The following is a 26,689-nucleotide window of genomic DNA, read 5'->3' as shown; positions in this document are numbered from 1 at the left end:
TCCATCCATGTCCCCATCCATGTCCCCTCCCTGTCCGTGTCTCTTCCCGTGTCCCAATCCCTGTCCCCATCCGTGTCCCCGTCCCTGTCCATGTCGCCATCTCTGTCCGCGTCCCCGTTTCTGTCCCTGTCCCCATTCATGTCCCCATCCGCGTCCCGGTCCATGTCCTCATCCACGTCCTCTCCTCGCCCACGGCTCCACCCGCGTCCCCGCCCGTGTCCCAACCCTCGTCGCCGTCATTGTCCAATCCGTGTCCCCATCCGTGTCCTCCCCCATGTCCCAATCCGTGTCTCCTCCCCATCCGTGTCCCCTGCCCACCCGTATCCCTGCCCGTGTCCCACCCCTTGTCCCCATCCGTGCCCCTCCCTATCCATGTCCCCATCTGTGTCCCCAGCCATGTCCCTTCCCCACCCAAAGGAGACTGGGGAGGGCACCTGGCGGTGGCCTGTGTCCCCAGGGCAGGTGACACGTGTCCCCACAGTGGGGAGGTGACACAGTGGGTGGCCCGTGTCCCCATGGCAGGGAGGGGATGTGATGGGTGACCCACATCCCCATGGTGGGGAGCTGACACAGGGGGTGGCCCATGTCCCTATGGCAGGGAGGGGACCCGATGGGTGGCCCCTGTCCCCATGGGAGGGGACCTGATGGGTGGCCCATGTCCTCATGGTGGGGATGTGACACAGAGGGTGGCCCCTGTCCCCATGGTGAAGATGGGACCCGATGAGCGGCCTCTGTCCCCATGGCAGGGATGGGACCTGATGGGTGGCCCATGTCCCCATGGCAGGGAGGGGACACGAAGGGTGGCCCATGTCCCCATGGTGGGGATGGGACACAGTGGGTGGCCCCCTATCCCCATGGCAGGGAGGGGACATGATGGGTGTGACCCATGTCCCCGTGGGGGGGATGGGACCTGATGGGTGGCCCATGTCCTCATGGCAGGGAGGAGACATGATGGGTGGCCCATGTCCTCATGGTGGGAGGGGACCCAATGGGTGGCCCCTGTCCCCATTGGAGGGGACATGATGGGTGGCCCATGTCCTCATGGTGGGATGGGACATGATGGGTGGCCCCTGTCCCCATGGGAGGGGACATGATGGGTGGCCCACGTCCCCACGGTGGGGACGGGACCCGATGGGTGGCCCTGTCCCCATGGTGGGGATGGGACCCAATGGGTGGCTCATGTCCCCATGGCAGGGAGGGGACCCGATGGGTGGCCCATGTCCTCATGGCAGGGAGGTGACGCGAAGGGTGGCCCATGTCCTCATGGTGGGATGGGACCTGATGGGTGGCCCCTGTCCCCATTGGAGGGGACATGATGGGTGGCCCATGTCCTCATGGTGGGATGGGACCCGATGGGTGGCCCATGTCCCCATGGTAGGGAGGTGACGCAAAGGGTGGCCCATGTCCCCATGGCAGGGAGGTGACCCGATGGGTGGCCCATGTCCTCATGGCAGGGAGGGGACCCGATGGGTGGCCCATGTCCTCATGGCAGGGAGGTGACGCAAAGGGTGGCCCATGTCCTCATGGTGGGATGGGACCTGATGGGTGGCCCCTGTCCCCATGGGAGGGGACATGATGGGTGACCCATGTCCTCATGGTGGGATGGGACCCGATGGGTGGCCCCTGTCCCCATGGTAGAGATGGGACCTGATGGGTGGCCCCTGTCCCCATTGGAGGGGACATGATGGGTGGCCCCTGTCCCCATGGTGGGGATGGGACCCGATGGGTGGCCCCTGTCCCCATGGCAGGGATGGGACATGATGGGTGGCCCACGTCCCCACGGTGGGGATGAGACCCAGTGGGTGGCCCACGTGCCCACGGCGGAGACGGGGACGCGACAGGCAGCGCGGGCAGCCCACATCTCCGCGGCGGGCGCCGTCCCATGGGTCCCCGTCGCCATCCCACGTGTCCCCGTCCCCAGGGGGGGCGGCGCAGGACGACGGGGACCGCATCATCGGCGGGTCGCCCTGCATCCCCCACTCGCAGCCATGGCAGGTCTACATCCACCAGCCCGTGCGCTGCGGCGGCATCCTGCTGCGGCCCCGCTGGGTGCTCTCGGCCGCCCACTGCTTCTACGGGTGGGGACGGGGACGCGGGGGCGGGGACGGGGGAGGGGGGACGTGGGAAAGGGCATGGGGGACAGGGACACGGGGTGGGGACACAGCTGGGGATGGGGACACAGGATGGGGACGGGGGAGATGGGAGGGGGAGATGGGAGGGGGGAGATGGGAGGGGGAGATGGGAGGGGGAGATGGGAGGGGGAGATGGGGGACACGGGAAAGGGGATGGGGACACGGGAGAGGGACATGGGAAAGGGGATGGGGACACGGGAGAGGGACATGGGATGGGGACATAGCTGGGGGACGGGGACATGGGACAGGGACATGGAGAGGGACATGGGACAGGGACACGGGGGACAGGGACACGGGGGACAGGGACACGGGGGACAGGGACACGGGATGGGGACGTGGGAGAGGGAGATGGGACATGGGGAGGGGGACGTGGGAGAGGGAGATGGGGACGTGGGAGAGGGACGTGGGAGAGGGGATGGGGACGTGGGAAAGGGACATGGAAAGGGGAGGGGGACACAGGAGAGGGACACAGCTGGGGGATGGGGACACGGGATGGGGACGTGGGAGAGGGAGACGGGACATGGGAGGGGGACATGGGGGACAGGGAGACGGGAGGGGGACACGGGAGGGGGACACGGGAAAGGGGATGGAGGACAGGGACATGGGAGAGGGACACGGGATGGGGACACGGGATGGGGACACGGATGGGGACACGGGACAGGGATGGAGAACAGGGACACAGGATGAGGACACGGGAGAGGGACATGGGATGGGGACGTGGACACGGGATGGGGACGTGGGATAGGGAGACGGGACAGGGAGATGGGACATGGGAAGGGGGATGGGGGACAGGGACACAGGATGGGGACAGGGACATGAGATGGTGACATGGGACAGGGATGGAGAACAGGGACACAGGATGAGGACACGGGACAGGGAGATGGGATGGGGCCATGGGGGATGTGGGATGGGGACAACGACAAGAGATGGGGACACAGGACATGGCCAGGGGATGGAGGACAGGGTCACACAACTGGAATGGGGACATGGGACAGGGGGTGGGGGACGGGGACATTGGATGGGGACACGGGGCAGGGACAATCCCCATGTCTCATCTGTGTCCCCATGTCCCCCATCCATGTCCCCTTCCTCCTCATTCATCTCCATGTCCCCTTCATCTGTCCCCGTGTCTCATCCGTGTCCCCACATTGCCCATGTCCCCATGTCTCCTTCCTCCTCTGCATCCATCTCTATGTCCCCGTGTCCCCTCCATCTCTTTGTGTCCCATCTATGTCCCCTTCTTCCTCCACATCTCCATCCTCCTCTGTCCCCGTGTCTCATCCATGTTCCCCATCTTCCTCCTCCACCTCCATCCTCCTCTATCCGTCTCTCATCCATGTCGTCCATCTTCCTTCTCTGCCTCCACCTCCACCCTCATCTGTCCCCATGTCTCATCCACGTCCCCAATCTTCCTCCTCCACCCTCCACCCTCATCTGTCCCCATGTCTCATCCACGTCCCCAATCTTCCTTCTCCGCCTCCATCTCCACCCTCATCTGTCCCCATGTCTCATCCATGTCCCCCATCTTCCTTCTCCACCTCCATCCTCATCTGTCCCCACGTCTCACCCATGTCCCCCATCTTCCTTCTCCATCTCCATCCTCCTCTGTCCCTGTGTCTCACCCATGTCCATCTTCCTCCTTCACATCTCCATCCTCCTCTGTCCTCATGTCTCATCCACGTCCCCCATCTTCTTTCTCCACCTCCACCCTCATCTGTCCCCGTGTCTCATCCATATTCCCCATCTTCCTCCTCCACCTCCATCTCCACATCTCCACCCTCATCTGTCCCCATGTCTCACCCATGCCCCCCATCTTCCTCCTCCGCCTCCATCTCCACATCTCCATCCTCCTCTGTCCCCGTGTCTCATCCATGTCCCCCATCTTCCTCCTCCACCTCCATCCTCATCTGTCCCCGTGTCTCACCCATGTTGTCCATCTTCCTCCTCCACATCTCCATCTGTCCCTGTGTCTCATCCATGTCCATCTTCCTCTTCCACCTCCATACCTCCATCCTCCTCTGTTCCCGTGTCTCACCCACGTCCCCCATCTTCCTCCTCCGCCTCCATCTCTCCGTCCCCCCTCGGTGGCGGCGGGCGGCGGCGCAGGGGCCTGCGGCTGCGCCTGGGCGAGTCGGACCTGCGCCTGGCGGAGGGCACGGAGCAGGAGCGGCGGGTGGTGCGGGCCATCCGGCACCCGGCCTTCGACGCCCGCACCCTCGACAACGACCTCATGCTGCTGCAGCTGGACCGGCCGGCGCGGCTGGGCGCCGCCGTGCAGCCCCTGGCGCTGCCCCGCGCCTGCGCCCCCGCCGGCACCACCTGCCTCGTCTCCGGCTGGGGCACCGTCACCACGCCCCAAGGTGAGCGGGGGCCACGGCCCGGTGACGCCGGGGCCAGGGCGGAGGAGAGGAGGAGCCGGGGTAAGGCCGGAGTAACGGCTGGGGTAAGGCCAGAGTAACATTGGAGTAGAGGAGAAGTCAGGGTAAGGTCAGAGTAGAGGAGAAGTCGGAGTAACAGCCAGGGTAAGGCCAGAGTAGAGGTGAAGTTTTGGTAAGGTCGGAGTAACACCCCAGGTAAGGTCAGAGTAGAGGAGAAGTTGGGGTAAGATCAGAGTAACGGCCGGGGTAAGGTCGGAGCAGAGGAGAAGTCAGGGTAAGGTCAGAGTAACGTTGGAGTAGAGGTGAAGTTGTGGTAGGGTTGGAGTAACGGCCGGGGTAAGGTCAGAGTAGAGGAGAAGTCGGGGTAAGGTCAGAGTAGAGGAGGAGTCAGGGTAAGGTTGGAGTAACGGCCAGGGTAAGGTCAGAGTAGAGGAGAAGTTGGGGTAAGGTCAGAGTAACGGCCGGGGTAAGGTCAGAGTAGAGGTGAAGTTGGGGTAAGGTCAGAGTAACGGCCGGGGTAAGGTCGGAGTAGAGGTGAAGTTGGGGTAAGGTCAGAGTAACAGCCAGGGTAAGGTCGGAGTAGAGGAGGAGTCAGGGTAAGGTTGGAGTAACATTGGAGTAGAGGAGAAGTCGGGGTAAGGTCGGAGTAGAGGAGGAGTCGGGGTAAGGTCGGAGTAACAGCCGGGGTAAGGTCAGAGTAGAGGAGAAGTCAGGGTAAGGTCGGAGTAACAGTAAAGTTATGGTAAACCTAGAGTAATGCCCAGAGTAAAGTCGGAGTAACACCCAGAGCAAGGTCGGAGGGGAAGTTGTGGTAAACCTGGAGTAACAGCCAGGGTAAGGTCAGAGTAATGGCCAGGGTAAGGTTGGAGTAGAGGAGAAGTCAGGATAAACCTGGAGTAACACCCAGAGCAAGGTGAGAGCAACGCCCAGAGTAAGGTCGGAGTAACGTTGGAGTAGAGGTGAAGTCGTGGTAAACCTGGAGTAATGGCCGGGGTAAGGTCGGAGTAACGGCAAAGTCATGGTAAGGTCAGAGTAGAGGCAAAGTCCTAGTTAAACCCAGAGTAAAGCCCTAGCAGAGTCATAGCAAAGCCCAGAACAAGGTCAGAGTAAAGACAAAGTCACAGCAAAGCCCAGACTAAAGCGATAGCAAAGCCGGAGTCATAGTAAGCCCGAGTAAGGGCGGAGTAAATCACGGAGTCGCAGTTAAGCCTGGACTAAGGTCACAGCTAAGGCGAAGACGGAGCTAAATCCGGACTAAGTTCGCAGTTAAGCCCGGACTAAGGTCATAATTAGGGCAAAAAGCGGAGTTAAAGCCACGAGTAAGCCAAGAGTAAGCCAAGAGTAAGGTCCTGCTGCCCCCGGGGGTGTCCCCCACCCCCCTGACGCCCCCCATCACCCCCCCACCCCCGCAGTGTCCCAGCCCCGGCAGCTGATCTGCGCCTACGTGGAGATCTTCCCCCGACGAGTACTGCCGCCAGGCCTACCCGAGCCGCATCACCCGCAACATGCTCTGCGCCGGCGTGCGCCACCAGCACGTCGACTCCTGCCAGGTGCCGGGACCTTCCCCCCCCCCGCCCCGCGTCATCGTCCCCCCCCCACCGGGACCCCCCAAAACTCATTACTGCCCCCACAAAAAACCAGGACGCTCCCTCAAATTCTCCCTCGAGAACAAGGAACTCCTCAACTTGTTGCCCCTTCTTGGGGCAGAAGGTCCTCGAGGCCTGGGACCGTCCCCTCCCCACGCCGTGTCCTTGCCCACCCAGCTCCCAGGACCCCCCTCAAATGCAGGATTGCCCCCTCCCCCCCCCCCAATCCACAGCTCCCAGCCCACGGCCACCCAACCTCAAGATCCACCCCCCTCCCCGGCCCACCTTGATGGCCCCCCAGCCCCACGTGTCCTTCAGCCCAGGGAGCTTCTCCTTCCATGGCTTCAAGGGGGTTCCTCGGCTCCAGGACCTCCCTGCCATGTCCCCCAGCCTGGGAACAACCCCCCCCCACCCACCCAGAAGACATCTCCTGGCCCTGGGACTACCCCCCTGAGAAGTCCCCCAGCCCCAGAAACCCCCTTGAGATGTTTCTCCACCCCGGGAGCCCTTAGGACATCCCCCAACCTTGGGATATCCCTCCAAGATGTCCGTCAGGCCTGGAACCCTCCTCCCAAAATGTCTCCCCTCATCCCCAGGACCTGCCCCCAAGATGTCCCCCCCCCCCCAACACTGTCCCTCCTCCCCCCAGGGTGACTCCGGGGGGCCGCTGTCCTGCAACGGGACCCTCCAAGGCATCGTGTCATGGGGGCTGCAGACCTGCGCCCTCCCTGGGCACCCGGGGGTCTACACGCGGGTGTGCAACTACGTGGGCTGGATCCTCGACACCATGAATAGGAACTAGGGACAGAGCCGGGCCACCACAGACCCCAACGGGGCAACGCAGATCTGGGCCACCACAGCTACGGACATGGGGTTATGGATGCAGGCCACCACAGACCACAACTGCAATATGGATCTGGGCCACCAAAGACCACAAGTAGGGACATGAGGACATGGATCCAGGCCACCACGGACCACAACTGGCGATATGGATCTGGGCCACCACAACTACGGACGTGGATGCAGGCCACCAAAGACCACAAGTAGGGACATGGAGCCAGGCCACCACGGACCACAACTAGGGACGTGAGGACATAGATCTGGGCAACCACAGACCATGACGAGGGACATAGGAACACTGATCCAGGTCACCACGACTAGTGACGTGGATCTGGGCCACCATGGACCACAACTAGGGACACGGCGACAGGAGAGGACACGGACCAGATCCAAGCCACCACCAACTGCAACACGAAGACGGGGGGGGGGGGGGAGGACACGGATTTGGGGAGGGGACGACAAACCGGGAGCAAAACCAGCCCTGAGTCCGTCTCTGCCCACCCCCACCAGCAGACGTGACCCCTCCCCAAATCCGTCCCCAACCTCCCACCCTACAGGGTCCCCTGGAGCCCAGGACCTTCCCAACATGGATTTTGGGGGTTCTCCAACAATCTCTTTATTGAGGCAATTGCAGAAAGAGGGGGGAGGGGGGACAGGGACCCCCCCCCCAGGGGGAGAGAAGGTGGCACGGGGGGACATCACGTAACAGCAGGAAGGGGGTGAGGAGGACAGCAGCCATCACCTCAACTCTGCTCACCCGCAGGTTCTCCCCCGGCTCCGGCGAGCCGCCGTCACCTTAACTCCGCCCACCAAAGCGGGACCGAAGCGGTGGAGCACCAAGGTGACAGCAGAGCTTATAGTGTTTGTCCCTGCCGGGTCCCCGAGGGCAGGAGGAGTTGGGGACCCAGGCCAGGAGGTGCCGGGGGGCACCCGACACCCATGGGTGGAGCCCTGAGAGGAAGGAGGTGGAAGGGGACCAGGAGCAACTCGGCCTCGACTGAGGTGGTCAAGCCGGCTCCCAACGGTCAACGTCTACGAGGACCCAACGGGAAGAGCCGGCTCCAAGCTTGTGGCCACCTTCAACCTACTCAACCACCAATGGGAAACCTCAGTCAGGAACAAGCCAACCGGAGAACGCCTGGTTGATCCGGACCAAGCCAATCACCAGTGGTCACTCCAGGTCTTGAAGGACCCAACTGGGAAGACGCAAACCCAACCATCAAGCCGGGTCTTGAAGGGGCCAATTGGAAGATACCAAGCTTCGGGCCGAGCCAACCACCACCACCAGGTCAAGCAAGGCCTGGAAGAACCCAACTGGAGGAGATCAACCAAAGCCAAAACCAACCCAGCCACCACCAGCCAACCACGGTCTTGATTGAAGAAACCACCAACGGCCAAACAGCTCTTCGCTGCGTCAACTGGAAGAGACCAATCCAGGCCTGCCCCAAGTCAACCACCAATGGTCAGGCCCAGATCTGGATCAAACCACCCACCGATGGCCCAGTCTGGTCTTGACCAACTCAACTCAGGTCTTAACTAGCAACCCGATCCCTACCCAGGCCAACCACAACACGCCAGTCCAGCCACCAGTGGCCAACCCAGGTCTGCAACAGGCCAACGAGAAGGCACCAACCAAAGGCTGGTCCCAGCGAACCAACGGTCAAGTCAGGTCTTGACCAACTTGACCCGATCCCTGCCTAGGCCAGCTGGAACGGGCCTATCCAGGCCTGCGCCAACCCAGCTAGTGATGACCAACCTCGCATCTGGACCAAGCAACCACCAATGGTCAACCAAGATCTGGGACAGGCCAACGAGATGAGGAGAAACCAACTAACCAACGGTCAACCCAGGTCTTGACCAGCTGGAACCAATCCCTACCCAGGTCACCATAATGGGCCAACCCAGCCAGTGATGACCAACCTCATGTCTGGACCAGGCAACCACCAATGGTCAACCCAGCTCTGTGACAGGCCAATGAGATGAAGCCAAACCAAATATGGGCCAATCCCAACTAACCGATGGTCAACCAGGTCTTGACCAGCTCAAAACCAATCCCTACCCAGACCACCAGAATGGGCCAATCCATGCCTGCGCCAACCCCATGCCCAGACCGAGCAACCACCGATAGTCAACCGAGATCTGCGATAGGCCGACGAGACGAGGCCAAACCAAGCCTGGGCCAACCCAAGTAACCAATGGTCAACCCAAGTTGACCAGCTCGAGCCCATCCCTACCCAGGCCAACCGAAAGAGGCCGGAGGAGGGACCAGGCTAAGGCCAACTGAGGTTGGTCCAACCTCTTCTTCCACGTCCCCACCTCACCCTGGAGCCTGTTCCAACCGCAGCTTGATCCATGCCCGGGGCCAACCGGAGGAGGCCAAACCAACGCCGCCCAACCATGCCCACGCCGAGGGGTGGACGCCACCCCGCCCACAGGCCCCCCCCCCCCCCCCACCCAGCAGCCAACCCACACGGCCGTGGCCGGTCGCCACCCACCCCACCCCACAGAACATCCTCCCCCTTCCACCCGGGGCCACACCGGCGCCTCCCGCCGGCCGCCTCCCGCAATAAAATAAGCTTAAAAAACCCACCCCACCAAGCCCCAAAATATCCCGAAACACTCCAAATTTGGCAAAAACAACAACAACAAAAAAATAGAAGGAGAACGTGGCGGCATCTCCCTAGAGTAGGGCTCAAGACGGCGCTGGTGACAACCACGCGGTGGGGACGAGGGGGCCGGGAAGCTGGGGGGGGGGGGGGATGCACCGCGGAGCCGTGCCAGGGGGACGCCGGGGGAGGTTACATGGCCCCCGGCGCGGCGGAGGGGGCGGCGGGGGGCGGCGGCGGCGGGCGGTGGAGGTTGGTCTCCTTGTAGACGAACCAGGAGCTGCCGGCCCAGAGCACCAGGTTGAGGAAGCCGAAGACCTGCGGGAAGGGGGACGGGATGGGACGGCGTGAGAGACCTCCCGAAAACCCACCACCGCCACCACCACCACCCATTTCCTCCTCCAAAACCCCGCGGGCGCCCACAAAACCTCGGTTTCTCCCCAACGGCCTCCCGCGTCTCCAGCCCCCACCTCGGTTTCTCCCACCCCGGGACCCACCACGGAGACGTTGAGGGAGCCCATGGGGCTGACGCCCGCGGGGAAGCAGGCGGCGGCGGGCGGGTGGCAGTCGGGCAGGGAGGCCCCGGTCGAGGTCTTCACGTCCGTGAGGGCCTTGGCCCACGCCGAGGTGCTCACAAGCCACAGGAAGGAGAAGACCAAGGTGACCGCGAAGTCCTGGGTGGGGAGGCGGGAAACGGCGGGGTTAGGGGGACCCCAAAAATTTGGGGAGTCCTGGGAGGAGACAGGGGACCTGGAGGCCACCTTGAGTCCCACCAACCTGGGGGACCCCAAAACCTGAGTCGGAGTGGACGGACTCCAATTCTTGGGGGGCACCTCAAGTCCTTCAGATCTTGGGGACCCCAAAACCTGATGCAGAAGGGACAAACCCCAATTCCTGGGGGCACCCAGAGTCCCACCAAGCTGAGGGACCCCCAAAACCTGGGGATGGGGGGACACCTCCAGCCCTGCAGGAGCCAGAGGGGACCCCAAAAAACGTGGGGCCTGGGAAGGTGGAGACCTTCCCCCCCTCCCCCACAGCTGGGGGGTGAACCCCAATTCTTGGAGTCCCCCCCCTCCCCAACACAAGGGGTTGTTCCCTCCAAAACCCTGCCCCCTTCCGGTGATCGGGGTGGGGATAAAACCCCCCCAAAAAGGGAGGAGAAGGTGCTTACCCCAACTCCTGTCCACGGCAGCAGCAAGAGAGAAATTCGGAGGGGGTTACTGACCCCCCCCCAAAATGCCCCGTCCCCCCCAAACCACCCCCAACCTCCCCCTAAAATGCCCCTTCCTCCTCCCCCCACCATGGGCACAGGGCCCCCACTTGGGGGGGTATTTCTAGTAAGGGAGGAGCAACGGGACTACAACCCCCACGATGCATCACAGCTCGGGGCTGGGGAGGAGGCACCGCAAAGGCTCCTGGGAGTCGTAGTCCAGCCAATGAGGCAGTGCATCATGGGAGTCACCACCTTACCAGAGGATTGGCCCTATAGGGAGGAAGGGAAACTACAGGACTACAACTCCCATGATGCCCCTGGAGCTCTGGTGCACCATGGGAAATGTAGGCCAGCTGGAGAAGGTAAAAAAGAGCTGGGTGGTGGCCAGGACTACAACTCCCATGATGCCCCTGGAGCTCTGCTGCACCATGGGAAACGCAGAGCAGCTGGAGAGGGCCAAAAGGAGCTGGGCGGTGGCCAGGACTACAACTCCCATGATGCTCCTCAAGCTCTAGTGCACCATGGGAAACGCAGAGCAGCTGGAGAGGACCAAAAGGACCTGGGTGGTGACCAGGACTACAACTCCCATGATGCTCCTCAAGCTCTAATGCATCATGGGAAACACAGACCAGCCTGGAGCACAAAAGGGAGCTGGGTGGTGGCCAGGACTACAACTCCCATGATGCCCCTGGAGCTCTGGTGCACCATGGGAAACGCAGAGCAGCTGGAGAGGGCCAAAAGGAGCTGGGTGGTGGCCAGGACTACAACTCCCATGATGCTCCTCAAGCTCTAGTGCACCATGGGAAACGCAGAGCAGCTGGAGAAGACCAAAAGGACCTGGGTGGTGACCAGGACTACAACTCCCATGATGCTCCTCAAGCTCTAATGCATCATGGGAAACACAGACCAGCCTGGAGCACAAAAGGGAGCTGGGTGGTGGCCAGGACTACAACTCCCATGATGCCCCTGGAGCTCTGGTGCACCATGGGAAACGCAGAGCAGCTGGAGAGGGCCAAAAGGAGCTGGGCGGTGGCCAGGACTACAACTCCCATGATGCTCCTCAAGCTCTGGGGCACCATGGGAAACACAGGCCAGCCAGGAGCACGAGAGAGCTAGGTAGTGGCCAGGACTACAACTCCCATGATGCCCCCCATGTGGAGCACACACAAAGCATTCTGGGAGCTGTAGTCCAGCCAAAAGATCTACCCCCCACCCCTCCCCCAAAATGGCGGCAGGGCCCCCCCCACCCAGGGGTTGTCCCCCTCCCCAGGACTCACCACCATGGGCAGCTTCCCGCCGGCGCCGCGGTAGAGGTGGAAGTAGCCCAGGTAGAGGGCGAGGGCGGCCATGCTGTAGAGGAAGGCGAAGACGGCCACGGTGACGAAGAACTGGGCAGCGGAGGAGAAGTCGCCCACCAGGTGCACGTCGTTGGCCCACGTCTGGTTGCAGAGCTTCGTCAGCGAGGGGGCGAAGACGGCGTAGTTCAACCTGGCCAAGAGGGGTGGTGGCATCGCTCAGCTCCTGTCCCGCGGCCGAGGGCGTCATCCTCGCCCCCCTCCACACCCTTCGTAGGCCTCCACCTTCCATCGGTTATGGCCTATGGGTGCTGGTGGCCACCCGTACGGCTCTCAAACCCATCATCACCTCTCCTCCTCTCCATCAGGCTTGAGGGCACCTTCCCATCCCCTCTTGGACCTTCTAGGACTCCCCAAAACCCTTCGCAGACCCGTGTTTCCCTATCAACCACGTTCTACGGGTGCTGGTGGTCACCCGTGAGGCCAACGCTCTCCAGAAGGTTTGAGGGACCTTCCCATCCCCTCTTGGACCTTTTAGGACTCCCCCAAACCCTTCGCAGACCTGCATTTTCCCATCAACCACATCCTAGGGGTGCTGGTGGCCACCCATGAGGCCAACGCTCTCCAGAAGGTTTGAGGGACCTTCCCGTCCCCTCTTGGACCTTCTGAAGATCCCCCAAAACCCTTCGTAGACCAGGAAACTCACCGAAAGGGGTAACCGAACGTCGCCGTCACGGTGGTGTTGCGGCCGCCGAAGCAGCTCACCCAGAAGGAGACGTCGCCGCTGTAGCCGCCGCACGTGGCGAAGGCGAAAATGGAGAAAATCTGCAGCGGGGGGGGGGGGGGGAAGGGAGAAAAAGGGGTTTTTTTAAGAAAAAAAAAAGGAGATGCAGAAGCCACCGCAAGGATTTAGCCAGAAATTATCCGCCAACGAGCGAATCTATCGGGGGGGGGGTCGCAAGGAGAAATTAAAATGACGGTGCTAATTATTAGCTAAGAATTAGCACCATCAGCAAGATTTTTAATGAAAATCGAGCATTTTCGGGAAGATTAATAGCAAAAAAAATTGAAAATATTGTAATTTAGTTAAAAATTATCACTTCGAAAACCAGAACTATCGCAGCCAGGAAATAGTCGCTATAAAAATCAACCCCGCTACAATCACCAACCCCAATTTCCAGCTTTTCCTGCGGTTATTAGTGCTAATTTTTGGCTAATAATGTTTAGTTATTTCACAAATTATTAACCAAAACCTCACGATTACGGGCCGCAAGGTGCCCCCCGGGAGGATGAACCCTGTTAACGGCACGAGCCAGCCCAAATAGTATTAATTATCGTCGCTATCGGTACTCCCTTCCGCCTAACGACGGCCAGCGCTAATTAGCAGCGATAGTTGCCGTTAATTATTGCAAATAATGCGGCATATCAGTGAATATTCACAATAATTCCTAATAATACACAGTAAAAGTAACCTTTAATAAGCAGTAATAAATTAATAAAGATTCCGTAATTATTAAAAATTGCCTTAAGTTGGCAGGAATAACCAGCAGTAATTATCCAATAGATAATCAAGGATAAGCAGTAATTATCGATAAGCATCATTAAGCTCTGACGCACAAGAATTACTGACAATTTGGGGATAATAGTGATTTACTAACGGTTGTTGTCGCAGCTATTAACGTTAATAGCGATAGATGAGGAATAAGATACCCACAGTTTCCGCTATTGCTCGTTAATAAGTGCTAATAATTGTTATTAGGGGTTATTAGCACGGAAAATAGTTGCTATTTCCCACTATTAACACTAAAAACAACAAATTTTTGCATTAGTTGTAATTTATTAGGGTTAATTACTGCAATGCTCCTGCCCCCCAGTAACCCCCCCCCAGCAATTCCAGTGCCTCCCAGTCCCTCCCAGTAACACCCCCCAGCAAGCCCAGGGCCCCCAGTCCCTCCAGTAACCCCCCAGCAAGCCCAGTGCCTCCCAGTCCCTCCCAGTAACCCCCCCAGCCAACCCAGTGTCCCCCAGTCCCCCCCAGTAACGTTCCCAGGCTCACTTGCAGTCTCCCAGTCCTCCCCCCCCCACCATTCCCAGTTGCCCCAGTCCCCCCCCAGTAACGCTCCCAGGCCCACTTGCAGCTCCCGGTCCCACCCAGTAACACTCCCAGCCCTTCCCAGTGCTCCCAGTCTCCCCCAGTAACCCTCCCAGGCCCACATGCAGCCTCCCAGGCCCCCCTCCGCCATTCCCAGTTGCCCCAGTCCCCCCCCAGTAACGCTCCCAGGCCCACTCGCAGCCTCCCAGTTCCCCCCCACACCATTCCCAGTGCTCCCAGTCCCCCCCAGTAACGCTCCCAGCCCTTCACAGTCCCCCCCCCGCCATTCCCAGTGCTCCCAGTCCCCCCCAGTAACGCTCCCAGGCCCACTTGCAGCTCCCAGTCCCCCCCAGTAACGCTCCCAGCCCTTCACAGTCCCCCCCCCGCCATTCCCAGTGCTCCCAGTCCCCCCCAGTAACGCTCCCAGGCCCACTTGCAGCTCCCGGTCCCACCCAGTAACACTCCCAGCCCTTCCCAGTGCTCCCAGTCCCGCCCAGTAACGCTCCCAGCCCTTCCCAGTGCTCCCAGTCGCCGCGGCCACGCACCCACTGGAGGCCCCGCACCAGCCCCAGCGGCTCCTTGGCCGGGCCCAGGTCCAGCCGCAGCCCCGACATTTTCTGGCCTGGGAGCGCGGAGGAAGTGACGTCGGCACGAGGGGCGGGGTCACGCCGGAGGGGCGGGGCGGGGCGCCGCCGCTCGCCGCTCCTACCGCCCTCTACCCCGCCGCCGCGGGCTCATTTGCATGGGCGGCCCCGCCCCCACCGCTGGCGTTCTGCTCATTTGCATGCCTGGCCCCTCCCCTCCAATGTATCACTCGTTTGCATGGCCAGGCTGGCTCCTCCTCCAGCCTTCCCCTCTTTGCCTACCTGGCCCCACCCCCCAGGGTGCTCTGCTCATTTGCATATCTGGCCCCACCCCTCCCCTCATTTGCATGACCAGCCCCACTTCCTGACAGCCTGTACATTTGCATAGCCCCACCCTCTGGTGCTCATTTGCATAATGACCCAGTGGCCACCCCAGCCTACCCAATTTGCATGCTCACCCCCTCATTTGCATGCTAGCCACAACCCAGGGGACTGGCCCCCTCATTTGCATAATGAGCAACTGATTAATGAGCTGATACCCAGTTGCTTTGCATAATTAGCTCCACCCATCACATTTGCACAACTCCTTCCATTATATGCACAATAACCACTTTATTTGCATGGCGCTGGGTGCTGCTCATTTGCATAGCCACACCTCAAACATTCAACTCATTTGCATAAGGGAACCACCCCTCCCTAACAAGCCCCGCCTCCAGGACAGGGGCACCGATGACATCAAAGGCAGGCCACAGCCCCACCCAATCCCCACCGGGCAGGGTGGGCGGGTCTTGGTGGGTGGGCAGGGGCCAGCAACGGGCAGGGCGGGGCTCTGCACAAGGGGGAGGGGCCAGCCCTACAGCAGCCCCACCCACCTCCTCCTAGCCCCGCCCCCAGCCCTGAGGCCCCACTCCCTCCTCCCTAGGGCCCCGCCCCCAGCCCTAGGACCCCACCGTTGCCCCAGGGTCCCCCCTGCTGCCCCCAGCCCCCCCCAATTGCCCCCAGCCCCCCCCAAGTTGCCCCCAGTCACCCTCAATTGCTCCCAGGGCCCCCCCCAAGTTGCCCCAGGGCCCCCCCCAAGTTGCCCCCCGCTAGAAGTCCCAGATGTTGAGGGCGCCCCGGGCCCGGCCCAGCCCCAGCACCCGCCGCCGCTGCACCCGCCCCCCCCGGCCCACCACCTCCACCTCCACCGCCTCCTCCTCCCCGCCCCGGCTGGCCCCCGGGCCACCGCAAGCCCCATGGCCACCAGCCCCATGGTCACCAGCTCCATGGCCACCAGCCCCGTGGCCACCAGCTCCGTGGTCACCAGCCCCATCGTCACCACCTCCATGGTCACCAACCCTATGGCAACAAGGCCCATGGTCACCAGCCCCATGGCCCCCAGCTCCATGGTCACCACCTCCATGGTCACCAGCTCCATGGTCACCAGCCCTATGGCAACAAGGCCCATGGCCACCAGCCCCATGGCCACCAGCTCCATGGCCACCAGCTCCGTGGCAACAAGCCCCATGGCCACCAGCTCCATGGTCACCAGCCCCGTGGCCACCAGCCCTGTGGCAACAAGCCCCATGGCCACCAGCCCTGGGCGTATCTGTCCAATGCTCACTAGCCCCATGGCCCCCAGCCCCATGGCCACTAGCTCCACAACCCCCAGCCCCATGGTCACTAGCTCCACGGCCACCAGCCCCACGGCAACAAGCCCCATGGCCACCAGTTCCATGGCCACCAGCCCCACGGTCACTAGCCCCATGGCTACCAACCCAGCTACTATCATCCTCATGACCATTAACGTCATGACCACAAGCCCCATGGCTACAAGCCCCGTGGCCACCAGCCCCACGGCCACCACCCACGTCGCCACCAACCCCATGATCGCCACCCACGTGGCCATCACCCCCAAGGTCGCTAGCCCCGTGGCCACCAGCCCCGCCGGCCAGCCCCAGGGCCCGCTTGCCCAACCCCAGCCGAGGTAGCCCACGGTTGAGGGAGGCCAGGAGGACGCAGGCCTTGCAGAGGGGTTGGCTGGCCGCGTAGCCGCACCGGGCGCAAGCCCCCAACGCCTTGGTGGCCACGTGGGCCCCCACGGCCAAGCGGCGACCCGAGTGGCCCAAAGCGGCCACGGAACTGGCCCGGGCGGCTTCCAGGTCCTTGAGGAGGGCTCGGGCGTGACCCCGGTAGGCGTGAGGAGCGTAGAGGCACTCGGTGCTCACGTAGTCCAAGCCCTCGAAGTAGGCGTAGAGGACGATCTCCTTCTCGTAGGCGTGCCGCAAGGGCTTGCAGCGGGGCACCGCCGGCCACGGGGCCGCCGCCGGGCTCGCCGGGGGCCTCGGGACCCGCGGGACCTTCGCGGGGCTCCTGGTGTCCTCCGTGGGGCTTCTGGTGGCTTCCGTAGGGCTCTTGGGCGGCTCCGTGAACTTTGTGGTCTCCGTGGGGCTCCTGGTGGCCTCTGTGGAGCTCCTGGTGGCCTCCATGGGGTTCTTGGTGGCCTCCATGGGGTTCTTGGTGGCCACCGTAGAGTTTGTCGTCTCCATGGGGCTCCTGCTGGCCTTCGTGGTGCTCCCGGTGGCCTCTGTGGAGCTCCTGGTGGCCTCCACGGGGTTCCTGGTGGCCTCCGTAGGGCTCCTGGTGGCCTGCACGGAGCTCGTGGTGGCCTCCGCGGAGTCTGTCGTCTCCAGGGGGCTCGTGGTGGCCTTCGTGTGGCTCCTGGTGGCCTCTGAGACCCGTGTGGTAGCCTCAGTGGCCGTCCCCACGGTCCCGGTGGCCTCAGAGACCTTCCCCAAGTCCTCCTTAGATGTTGCCGTCCTACCTGTGACCTCGGTGGCCGTCCCGGTGGCCTTGGTGGTGGTCCTGGTGGCCTCGGTGGCCGCGCCGGTGGCCTCGGCGGCCGCGCGCCGCAGCCGGGCCACGTCCCCGCGCAGGAAGTTCATCAGCACGGTCTCGGCGATGTCATCGGCGTTGTGGCCTGGGGGGGGGACACGCGGGTCACGGCACCGCGCCCCGGGGCCCCCAGGGCCTCCCAGTCCCCTCCCAGTATCTCCCAGTACCTCCCAGTGCTCTCCAAGACCCTCCGAGCTGCCCCAGTCCTTTCCCAGTCCCTTCCCAGTGTCTCCCAGTGCCTCCCAGTACCTCCCAGTGCTCTCCAAGCTCTTCCGTTCTCTTCCCAGCATCCTCCAAGGCTCCCCCAGTCCCATCCCAGTCCATCCCAGTGTCTCCCAGCGCCCTCCAAGGCTCCCCCAGTCCCATCCCAGTCTCCTCCCAGTTCCTCCCAGCACCTTCCAAGCTCTCCCAAACACCTCCCAGTGCCCTCCAAGCTCCCCCAGTCCCCTCCCAGTCCATCCCAGTCCCCTCCCAGTGCCTCCCAGCGCCCTCCAAGCTCCCCCAGTGCCCTCCCAGTGCCCTCCCAACGCCTCCCAGCACCCTCCAAGCTCCCCCAGTGCCCTCCCAGTCCCCTCCCAGTGCCTCCCAGCGCCCTCCAAGCTCCCCCAGTGCCCTCCCAGTGCCTCCCAGTGCCCTCCCAGTCTTCTCCCAACACCTCCCAGTGTCCTCCAAGCTCCCCCAGTCCCTCCCAGTCCCCTCCCAACGCCTCCCAGCACCCTCCAAGCTTCCCTAGACCTTCCCAGTCCCCTCTCAGTCCCTCCCAGTCCCCTCCCAACACCTCCCAGAGCCCTCCAAGCTCCCCCAGTGCCCTCCCAGTGCCCTCCCAGTCCCTCCTCCCAGTGCCTCCCAGCACCCTCCAAGCTTCCCTAGACCCTCCCAGTCCCTCCCAGTCCCCTCCCAGCGCCCTCCCAACACCTCCCGGAGCCCTCCAAGCTATTCCCTAGACCCTCCCAGCGCCCTCCAAGCTCCCTCAGTGCCCTCCCAGCGCCCTCCCAGTGCCTCCCAGTCGTCTCCCAGTGCCTCCCAGTGCCCTCCAAGCTCCCCCAATCCCCTCCCAGTCCATCCCAGTGCCTCCCAGCACCCTCCAAGCTTCCCCAGTCCCCTCCCAGTGCCCTCCCAGTCCCTCCCAGCACCCTCCAAGCTCCCCCAGTGCCCTCCCAGTCCCTCCCAGCACCCTCCAAGCTCCCCCAGTGCCCTCCCAGTGCCCTCCCAGTCCACTCCCAGTGCCTCCCAGCACCCTCCAAGCTCCCCCAGTGCCCTCCCAGTGCCCTCCCAGTCCACTCCCAGTGCCTCCCAGTGTCCTCCAAGCTCCCCCAGTCCCCTCCCAGTGCCCTCCCAGCGCCCTCCCAGTGCCTCCCAGTCCCCCCGCCGCCCCCCTCACCGGTGGCGATCTTGTCGACGCCGAGGAGGCGGGCGCCGCGGTCGAGGGCCTGCCGGCGGAAGACGCCGCAGAAGGTGCAGTGGCTGGCGGGGCCGAGGCGGCGGGCGACGCGGTCCATGCTCCAGCCGTAGAGCTCCTCGTAGGAGAGCACCAGGAGCGGCAGGGCTCCGCGGGAGCGCCGCACGGCGCCCAGCGACGCGTCCCGGTACCCGGCGATGCCCTCGTCCACCGAGAGCAGCACGAGGCGGAGGCCGTAGCGGTGGCGCCGGTCGAGGCGGCCCAGGAGGTGGGCCAGCACCGAGGAGTCCTTGCCGCCCGAGGCGGCCACGGCCACGGCGTCGCCGCGCCGGAAGAGGCCGCCCGCCACGATGGCCCGGTGCGTCTCCTCCTCGAAGGCGGCCACGAAGCAACGGCGGCAAAGGGCCTGGCCCGTCTTGGGGCGCCGCAGGGCGGCCGGCCGGGCGCACAGGGCGCAGCGGGGCGCCGGCATGGCGACGACGCGGCGGTAGCGCCTCGAGGGGGGGGCGTTGGGTCCTCCTAGACGCCCCTGGGTGGCACTGGATCCTCCTAGATGTCCCTATAAAGGAAACAAGATCTTCTGGTCACCCTTGGGTGGCATTGGGTCCTCCTAGATGTCCCTACGACGGGAATGAGATCTTCTGAGCGCCTTTGGGTGGCATTGGGTCCTTCTAGGTGCCCCTATGATGAGAATGAGATCTTCTGAGCACCCTTGGATGGCACTGGGTCTTCCTAGATGTCCCTACGATGGGAATGAGATCTTCCGAGCACCCTTGGGTGGCATTAAGTCCTTCTAGATGCCCCTATGATGGGAATGAGATCTTCTAGACACCCTTGGGTGGCACTGGGTCCTCCTGGGCACCTGTAAAGGAGCATTGGGTCCTCCCAGATGTCTCTATGATAGGAATGAGATCTCCTAAACACCCTTGGGTGGCATTAGATCCTCTTAGGCATCCATAGGATAGCACTGGGTTCTCTTAAATATCCCTATGATGGGAATGAGATCTTCTGGGCACCCTTGGGTAGCATTGGGTCTTCCTGGGCACCCCTGGGTCCTCCTGGGCACCCATAAGGTAGCATTGGGTCCTCCTAGATGTCTCTGTGATGGGAATGAGATCTCCTGGGCACCCTTGGGTGGCACTGGGCCCTCCTAGACGCCCCTATGATAAGAATGAGATTTTCTGAGCACCCTTGAGTAGCATTGGGTTCTCCCAGACACTCCTATGAGGGGAATAAGATCTCCTGAGCACCCTTGGGTGGCATTGGGTCCTTCTAGATGCTCCTATGATGGGAATGAGATCTCCTAGACACCCTTGGGTGGTACTGGGTCCTCCTGGGCACCTGTAGGGGAGCACTGGGTCCTTCTAAACATCCCTATGATAGCAATAAAATCTCCTAGACACCCTTGGGTAGCATTGGGTCCTTCTAGATGTCCCTATGATGGGAATGAGATCTCCTGAACACCCTTGGGTGGCATTGGGTCCTCCTAGGTGTCCCTATGAAGGAAACAAGATCTCCTGGGCACCCTTGGGTGGCATTGGGTCTTTCTACATGTCCCTATGATGGGAATGAGATCTCCTGAGCACCCTTGGGTGGCATTGGGTCCTTCTAGATGTCCCTATGATGGGAATGAGATCTCCTGAGCACCCTTGGGTGGCATTGGGTCCTCCTAGGTGTCCCTATGAAGGAAACAAGATCTCCTGGGCACCCTTGGGTGACATTGGGTCTTTCTACATGTCCCTATGATGGGAATGAGATCTCCTGAGCACCCTTGGGTGGCATTGGGTCCTTCTAGATGTCCCTATGATGGGAATGAGATCTCCTGAGCACCCTTGGGTGGCATTGGGTCCTCCTAGGTGTCCCTATGAAGGGAACAAGATCTCCTGGGCACCCTTGGGTGGCATTGGGTCCTTCTAGATGTCCTTATGATGGGAATGAAATCTCCAGGGCACCCTTGGGTGGTACTGGGTCCTCCTGGGCATTTGTAGGGGATGATTGGGTCCTCCTAGATGTCTCTACGATGGGAATGAGATCTTCTAGGCACCCTTGGGTGGCATTAAGCTCTCTTGAGCACTCATAGGGTAGCATTGGGTCCTCTTAAATATCTCTATAATGGGAATGAGATCTTCTGGGCACCCCTGGGTGACACTGGGTCCTCCTGGGCACCTATAGGGTAGCATTAGGTCCTTCTAGATGTCCCTACGATGGGAATGAGATCTTCTGGGCACCCTTGGGTGGCATTGGGTCCTCCTACACGCCCCTATGATGGGAATAAGTGCTGTTCCATACTTTTATCTCGGGGAATGGGATCTCTCAGCCATCTCTGGGGTTGGATTGGGTTCTCTTGGGCACCCCCGGGGTGGGAACGGGTTCTCCTGGACACTCCTGGGTGGGACTGGGTCTTCCTAGACATCCCCGTGATGGGAATTGGCCCTTCCGGACACCCCTGGGTAGCATTAGGTCTTCCTGAGCACCACCCGTGATGGGAACGGGTCCTCCTGGGCATCCCTGTGTGGTAATGGGACCATCTGGGCACCCCAAGGGGTTCTCCTGGGCACCCCTGGGTGGGATTGGGTTCTCCTGGACACCGCTGTGGTGGGAATGGGATCATCTGATCCCCCAGTGAGTTCTCCTGGACACCCCTGGGTGGGATGGGGTCCTCCCGGACACCCCCATGATTGGAGTCGGTCCTTCCAGACGCCCCTGGGTGGGATTGGGATCTCCTGGCCACCCCTGTGATGGGAATGGGACCATCTGGGCATCTTTTTCCAGGGCATTGGGTCCTCCTGGACACCCCTGGGTGGGATCGGGGTCCTCCCGGCCACCCCCATGATGGGAATCGGTCCTTCCGGACACCCCTCCGTTGGGAATGGTTCCTGTCGGACACCCCCGGCTGGGGAAATGGCTTCTTCCGCCCCCCCCCCCGCAACCAGGAATGGATCCCTCCACCCTCCCCCCCCCCCCCCGTCCATGTGAATGGGCCCTGCCAGCCCCCCCCCGGGGGAACGGGACCCTCCTGGACCCCCCCAAAAGGGGAAATGGACCCTTCCGGCCCCCCCAAAAAGGGGATTGGGCCCTTCCGACCCCCCCCCCCCAAAAAAGGGGAATGGAAGCTCCCAGGACGACTTCCCCCCCCCCCCGCCCCCCGCCGCCGGGGCAATGGGCGCCCCTGGGTGCGCCCCCTCCCGCGCAGAAATGGTCCCGCCCGGCTCCCCCCCTCCCCCCGCGCAATGGTCTCGCCCCGCCCACGTCACTCACCCGCGAGGGGCTCCGCGAGCGCCCACCACACAGGCACGCGCGCGCGGCTCCCTCAGGCGCTTCCCGGCGGGCACCGCGCCCCGCTCCGCCCCGCCCCGCGGCGGCGCGGCCCAATCAGCGCGCGCTGCCCGCCCTCGCCCCGCCCCCTTCTCCCACCTTCCTCCCCGCCCACTTCTCCCGCCCCACGCATGCGCGCTCCGCGCCGCCCCCCCCCCGGTCACCGGGCGCCGCCTCTTCTTAAAGGGGCAGCGACCCTTCAGGTAGGATTTGCCCCCCCGGGGCAGTTAGGGCCCCCCCGGGGCAAATTTAACCCCCCCCAGGGGCAGTTATCGCCCTTCTGGGGCAGGTCTGTACGCCCCCGGGGCAGATTTACCCCCCCAGGGGCAGTTAAAGTCCCCCCGGAGCAGTTTTGCCCCCTCTTGTGGCAGTTCTGACCCCCCCAGCGCAAATTTAACCCCCCCCAGGGGCAGTTATTGCCCTTCTGGGGCAGGTCTGAATGCCCCCGGGGCAGTTAGGGCCCCCCGGGGGCAGATTTACCCCCCTCAGGGGCAGTTCTGACTCCCCAGGGCAAATTTAACCCCCCCTCGGGGCAGCTTTGCCTCCTCTGGGGGCAGTTCTGACCCTGCGGGGCAGCTTTAACCCCCCCAGGGGGCAGTTATGCCCCCCCCGGGGCAGCTTTGCCCCCTCCTGGGGCAAGTTGAACCGCCCCCGGGGCAGCTTTGCCTCCTCTTGGGGCAGCTCTGACACCCCCAGGGGCAGATTTCACCACCCTGGGGCAGTTTTGCCCCCCTGGGGCAGTTTCCCCCCCCCCAGGGCAGGTGTGAACCCCCCCAAGGGGCACTTTTAACCCCCCCCCGGGGGCAGCGCTGAAGAAGTTGCCCCCCCCCCCGCCATGGGGACCCAGGCGTCCGGGGTGGCACCCAGCCCCCCCTCCCCCCCCCCGCCGCGGGGGCCGCCCGGACGCCTGGGTCCCGTGACGCCCTCGGGGCCCCGGCCGGCGAGTCGCCCGCGACGCCCGGAGCCGCCATGACCCCCCCCGCCACCCCCCGCGTCCCCCTCGGCCTCCTGCTGCTCCTCGGTGAGTGACGAGGGGGCCCAGGTGTCCGGGTGCCCCCATCCCCCATCCAGGGGGCCCAGGCATCCAGGTGCCTCACTCCCAAGGGGCCCAGGCGTCCGGGGGCCCAGGCATCCGGGTGCCCCCCCAGGGGGCCCAGGTGTCCGGGAGACCCCATCCCCCGCCAATGGGGGCCCAGGCGTCCGGGAAACCCCATCCCCCATCCAGGGGACCCAGGCGTCCGGGGGCCCAGGCGTCCGGGTGCCCCACCCCCAGGGGCCCAGGCGTCCAGGTGCCCCCATCCCCCCACCAATGGGGGCCCAGGCGTCCGGGAGACCCCAACGCCCCCCCGGGAGCCCAGGCATCCGGGTGCCCCCCCCCAGGGGACCCAGGTGTCTGGGGGCCCAGGCGTCCGGGTGCCCCCCAAGGGGACCCAGGCATCCAGGGGCCCAGGCGTCCGGGCGCCCCCCCCCAGGGGGCCCAGGCGTCCGGGCTCAACAAGGCGAAAGGGGAAGCTGTGGGAGCGGGGGGAGGGCCGGACGCCTGGGCCCCTCGGGGGGGGGCGGGGGGGGCACCCGGACGCCTGGGCCCCGTCTCGTGTTGGGCTCCTTCCTCCTGCGGCCGCGGGAGCTTCCTCCTCGGCCGGGCCCACGAAGGGCCCAGGCGTCCGGGTGCCCCCCCCCGCAAAGGGGCCCAGGCGTCCGGGTGCCCCCCCGCAAGGGGGCCCAGGCGTCCGGGGGCTCCTGCCCCCCCCCCTCACTGGGGCCTTTTTTCCCCCTTTCAGGGCTGGTTGCTGCAGAGAGAGGTGACTCCCCGCCCCTCCCCCACCTCGAGGGACCCAGGCGTCCGGGCCCCTCCCTGGCGCTGGGTGGGGGAGGGTCCTGAGGGGGCCCAGGCGTCCGGGAGGGGCCCAGGCGTCCTGGAGGGACCCAGGCGTCCGGGAGGGGCCCAGGAGTCTGAGAGGGGCCCAGGCGTCCGGGAGGGACCCAGGCGTCTGGGAGGGGGCCCAGGAGTCTGAGAGGGGCCCAGGCGTCCGGGAAGGACCCAGGCGTCCGGGAGGGACCCAGGCGTCCGGGGAGGGGCCCAGGCGTCCGGGAGGGGCCCAGGTGTCCGGGAGGGGCCCAGGCGTCCGGGAGGGACCCAGGTGTCTGCGAAGGGGCCCAGGCGTCCTGGAGGGACCCAGGTGTCCGGGAGGGACCCAGGCATCCGGGAGGGGCCCAGGCGTCCGGGAGGGACCCAGGTGTCTGCGAAGGGGCCCAGGCGTCCTGGAGGGACCCAGGTGTCCGGGAGGGACCCAGGTGTCCAGGAGGGGCCCAGGTGTTCGGGAGGGACCCAGGTGTCCAGGAGGGGCCCAGGCATCCGGGAGGGACCCAGGCGTCCGGGAGGGACCCAGGCGTCCGGGGAGGGGCCCAGGCGTCCGGGAGGGGCCCAGGCGTCCGGGAGGGGCCCAGGCGTCCGGGAGGGACCCAGGTGTCCGGGAGGGGCCCAGGCGTCCGGGAAGGACCCAGGCGTCCGGGAGGGACCCAGGCGTCCGGGGGAGGGGCCCAGGCGTCCTGGAGGGACCCAGGTGTCCGGGAGGGACCCAGGTGTCCAGGAGGGGCCCAGGTGTTCGGGAGGGACCCAGGTGTCCAGGAGGGGCCCAGGTGTCCGGGAGGGACCCAGGCGTCCGGGAGGGACCCAGGCGTCCGGGAGGGGCCCAGGTGTCCGGGAGGGGCCCAGGCGTCCGGGAGGGACCCAGGCGTCCGGGAAGGGCCCAGGTGTCCGGGAGGGACCCAGGCGTCCGGGAGGGGCCCAGGTGTCCGGGGAGGGGCCCAGGCGTCCGGGAAGGACCCAGGCGTCCGGGGAGGGGCCCAGGTGTCTTGGAGGGGCCCAGGTGTCTGCAAAGGGACCCAGGTGTCCGGGAGGGACCCAGGTGTCCGGGAGGGACCCAGGCGTCCGGGAGGGGCCCAGGTGTCCGGGAGGGACCCAGGTGTCCTGGAGGGGCCCAGGCGTCCGGGAGGGACCCAGGCGTCCGGGAGGGGCCCAGGTGTCCGGGAGGGGCCCAGGCGTCCGGGAAGGACCCAGGCGTCCGGGGAGGGGCCCAGGTGTCTTGGAGGGACCCAGGTGTCTGCAAAGGGACCCAGGTGTCCGGGAGGGACCCAGGCATCCGGGAGGGACCCAGGCGTCCGGGAGGGGCCCAGGTGTCCGGGAGGGACCCAGGTGTCTTGGACGGACCCAGGCGTCCGGGAGGGGCCCAGGTGTCCGGGAGGGGCCCAGGCGTCCGGGAGGGACCCAGGTGTCCGGGAGGGACCCAGGCGTCCGGGAGGGGCCCAGGCGTCCGGGAAGGGACCAGGTGTCCGGGAGGGACCCAGGCGTCCGGGAGGGGCCCAGGCGTCCGGGGAGGGGCCCAGGCGTCCGGGAGGGACCCAGGCGTCTGGGAGGGGCCCAGGTGTCCAGGAGGGACCCAGGCGTCCGGGAGGGACCCAGGTGTCCGGGAGGGGCCCAGGCGTCCGGGAGGGACCCAGGTGTCCGGCCCCCCAGACTGCAGCTCCTGCCTGCCGGGCCCTGGACCAATCGCTGCGCTCGTCGTCGCTGACCTCGTCATGACGCTGCTCATCGCGGGCGGAGCCTATTGCCTGGCAGGGCGGAACCAGCGAGGTGGTGAGGGCGGAGCCAGTGGTGGGGGTGGGGCTAGTGAGGGAGGGGGTGGGACCAGCAGTGGGGGCGGGTTCTACAGCCTGGTGGGGCGGGGACAGCATTGGGGCAGGGCCTAGTGTGGTGGGTGGGGCTGGGAGGGCAGGGGGTGGAGTCAAACTGTGGGGGCGGGGCTTATACCCCACTGGGGGTGAGGCTGGTGGGGGCGGGCCCTGTGTGGTGGGGGAGGGGATGAAGGCACTGGGGGTGGGGCTAATGATGGGGCGGAGCCAGAGGGGGTGTTTGACCCAGTGGTGGGGCAGGGCTAATGCAGCTGGGGGTGGGGCTAAGGGCTGGAGGTGGGGCTAGAGGGGGTGTGGGCTGGCAGGGGGTGGGGCTCCTGGTGGGGGCGGGGCCACTGGCACCTGACCCTGCCCCCCCCTCTGTCCCCTCAGCTGAGGTGAAGAAGCCCCGCCCATCCGAGGCCGAGTCGACCTATCAGGTGGGTTGGAGACGGGGGGGTGGGGAGAAGACAGTCATGCCCTTATATGGTATTGCTGGGCTGTTACTGGGGCAACCATGCCCTTATATGGCATCGAGGGGCTGTTACTGGGGCAACATGCCCTTATATGGCATCGAGGGGCTGTTACTGGGGCAACCATGCCCTTATATGGCATCGAGGGGGCTGTTACTGGGTCGACCATGCCCTTATATGGTATCAATGGGCTGTTACTGGGGCGACCATGCCCTTATATGGCATCGATA

At 64.2% G+C, this 26,689-nt stretch overlaps 3 protein-coding genes and 1 pseudogene across 3 annotated transcripts in view; 2 read left to right on the top strand and 2 right to left on the bottom strand.

The window, feature by feature from the left end:
* LOC136995522 (trypsin-like) overlaps positions 1–7,268 on the top strand; it is a 9,206-nt pseudogene extending 1,938 nt beyond the window's left edge.
* Positions 7,269–9,590: 2,322 nt separating this feature from the next.
* On the bottom strand, positions 9,591–14,775 carry LOC106499373 (synaptophysin-like protein 1). Its single transcript, XM_067316779.1, has 5 exons — positions 14,688–14,775; positions 12,757–12,875; positions 12,033–12,243; positions 10,040–10,216; positions 9,591–9,860 (listed from the first exon to the last, which is right to left on the bottom strand). The coding sequence occupies exons 1-5, from the start codon at positions 14,754–14,756 to the stop codon at positions 9,735–9,737; spliced, it is 702 nt and encodes a 233-aa protein (XP_067172880.1). The 5' UTR covers positions 14,757–14,775; the 3' UTR covers positions 9,591–9,734.
* Positions 14,776–15,814: 1,039 nt separating this feature from the next.
* Positions 15,815–22,320, bottom strand: LOC136995521 (uncharacterized). The gene is made up of 3 exons (XM_067316782.1): positions 22,258–22,320; positions 18,982–19,558; positions 15,815–17,685 (listed from the first exon to the last, which is right to left on the bottom strand). Exons 2-3 carry the CDS (start codon positions 19,469–19,471, stop codon positions 15,815–15,817), a joined length of 2,361 nt encoding a protein of 786 aa, XP_067172883.1. The 5' UTR covers positions 19,472–19,558; positions 22,258–22,320.
* An 891-nt stretch (positions 22,321–23,211) lies between these two features.
* The window catches only part of TYROBP (transmembrane immune signaling adaptor TYROBP), a 3,875-nt gene continuing 397 nt past the window's right edge, over positions 23,212–26,689 (top strand). The window contains exons 1-4 of the mRNA XM_067316781.1: positions 23,212–23,335; positions 24,096–24,116; positions 25,832–25,948; positions 26,380–26,426. Of these exons, the coding sequence (XP_067172882.1) occupies positions 23,284–23,335; positions 24,096–24,116; positions 25,832–25,948; positions 26,380–26,426 (237 nt within the window). The 5' untranslated portion in view covers positions 23,212–23,283. The remainder of the gene's footprint in view (positions 23,336–24,095; positions 24,117–25,831; positions 25,949–26,379; positions 26,427–26,689) is intronic.

Source organism: Apteryx mantelli, unplaced genomic scaffold (genome assembly GCF_036417845.1).
Source record: "Apteryx mantelli isolate bAptMan1 unplaced genomic scaffold, bAptMan1.hap1 HAP1_SCAFFOLD_122, whole genome shotgun sequence".
Lineage (NCBI taxonomy): Eukaryota > Metazoa > Chordata > Aves > Apterygiformes > Apterygidae > Apteryx > Apteryx mantelli.
Note: the sequence above shows the minus strand (reverse complement) of the source record. Positions and strands in the feature narration are given on the sequence as shown.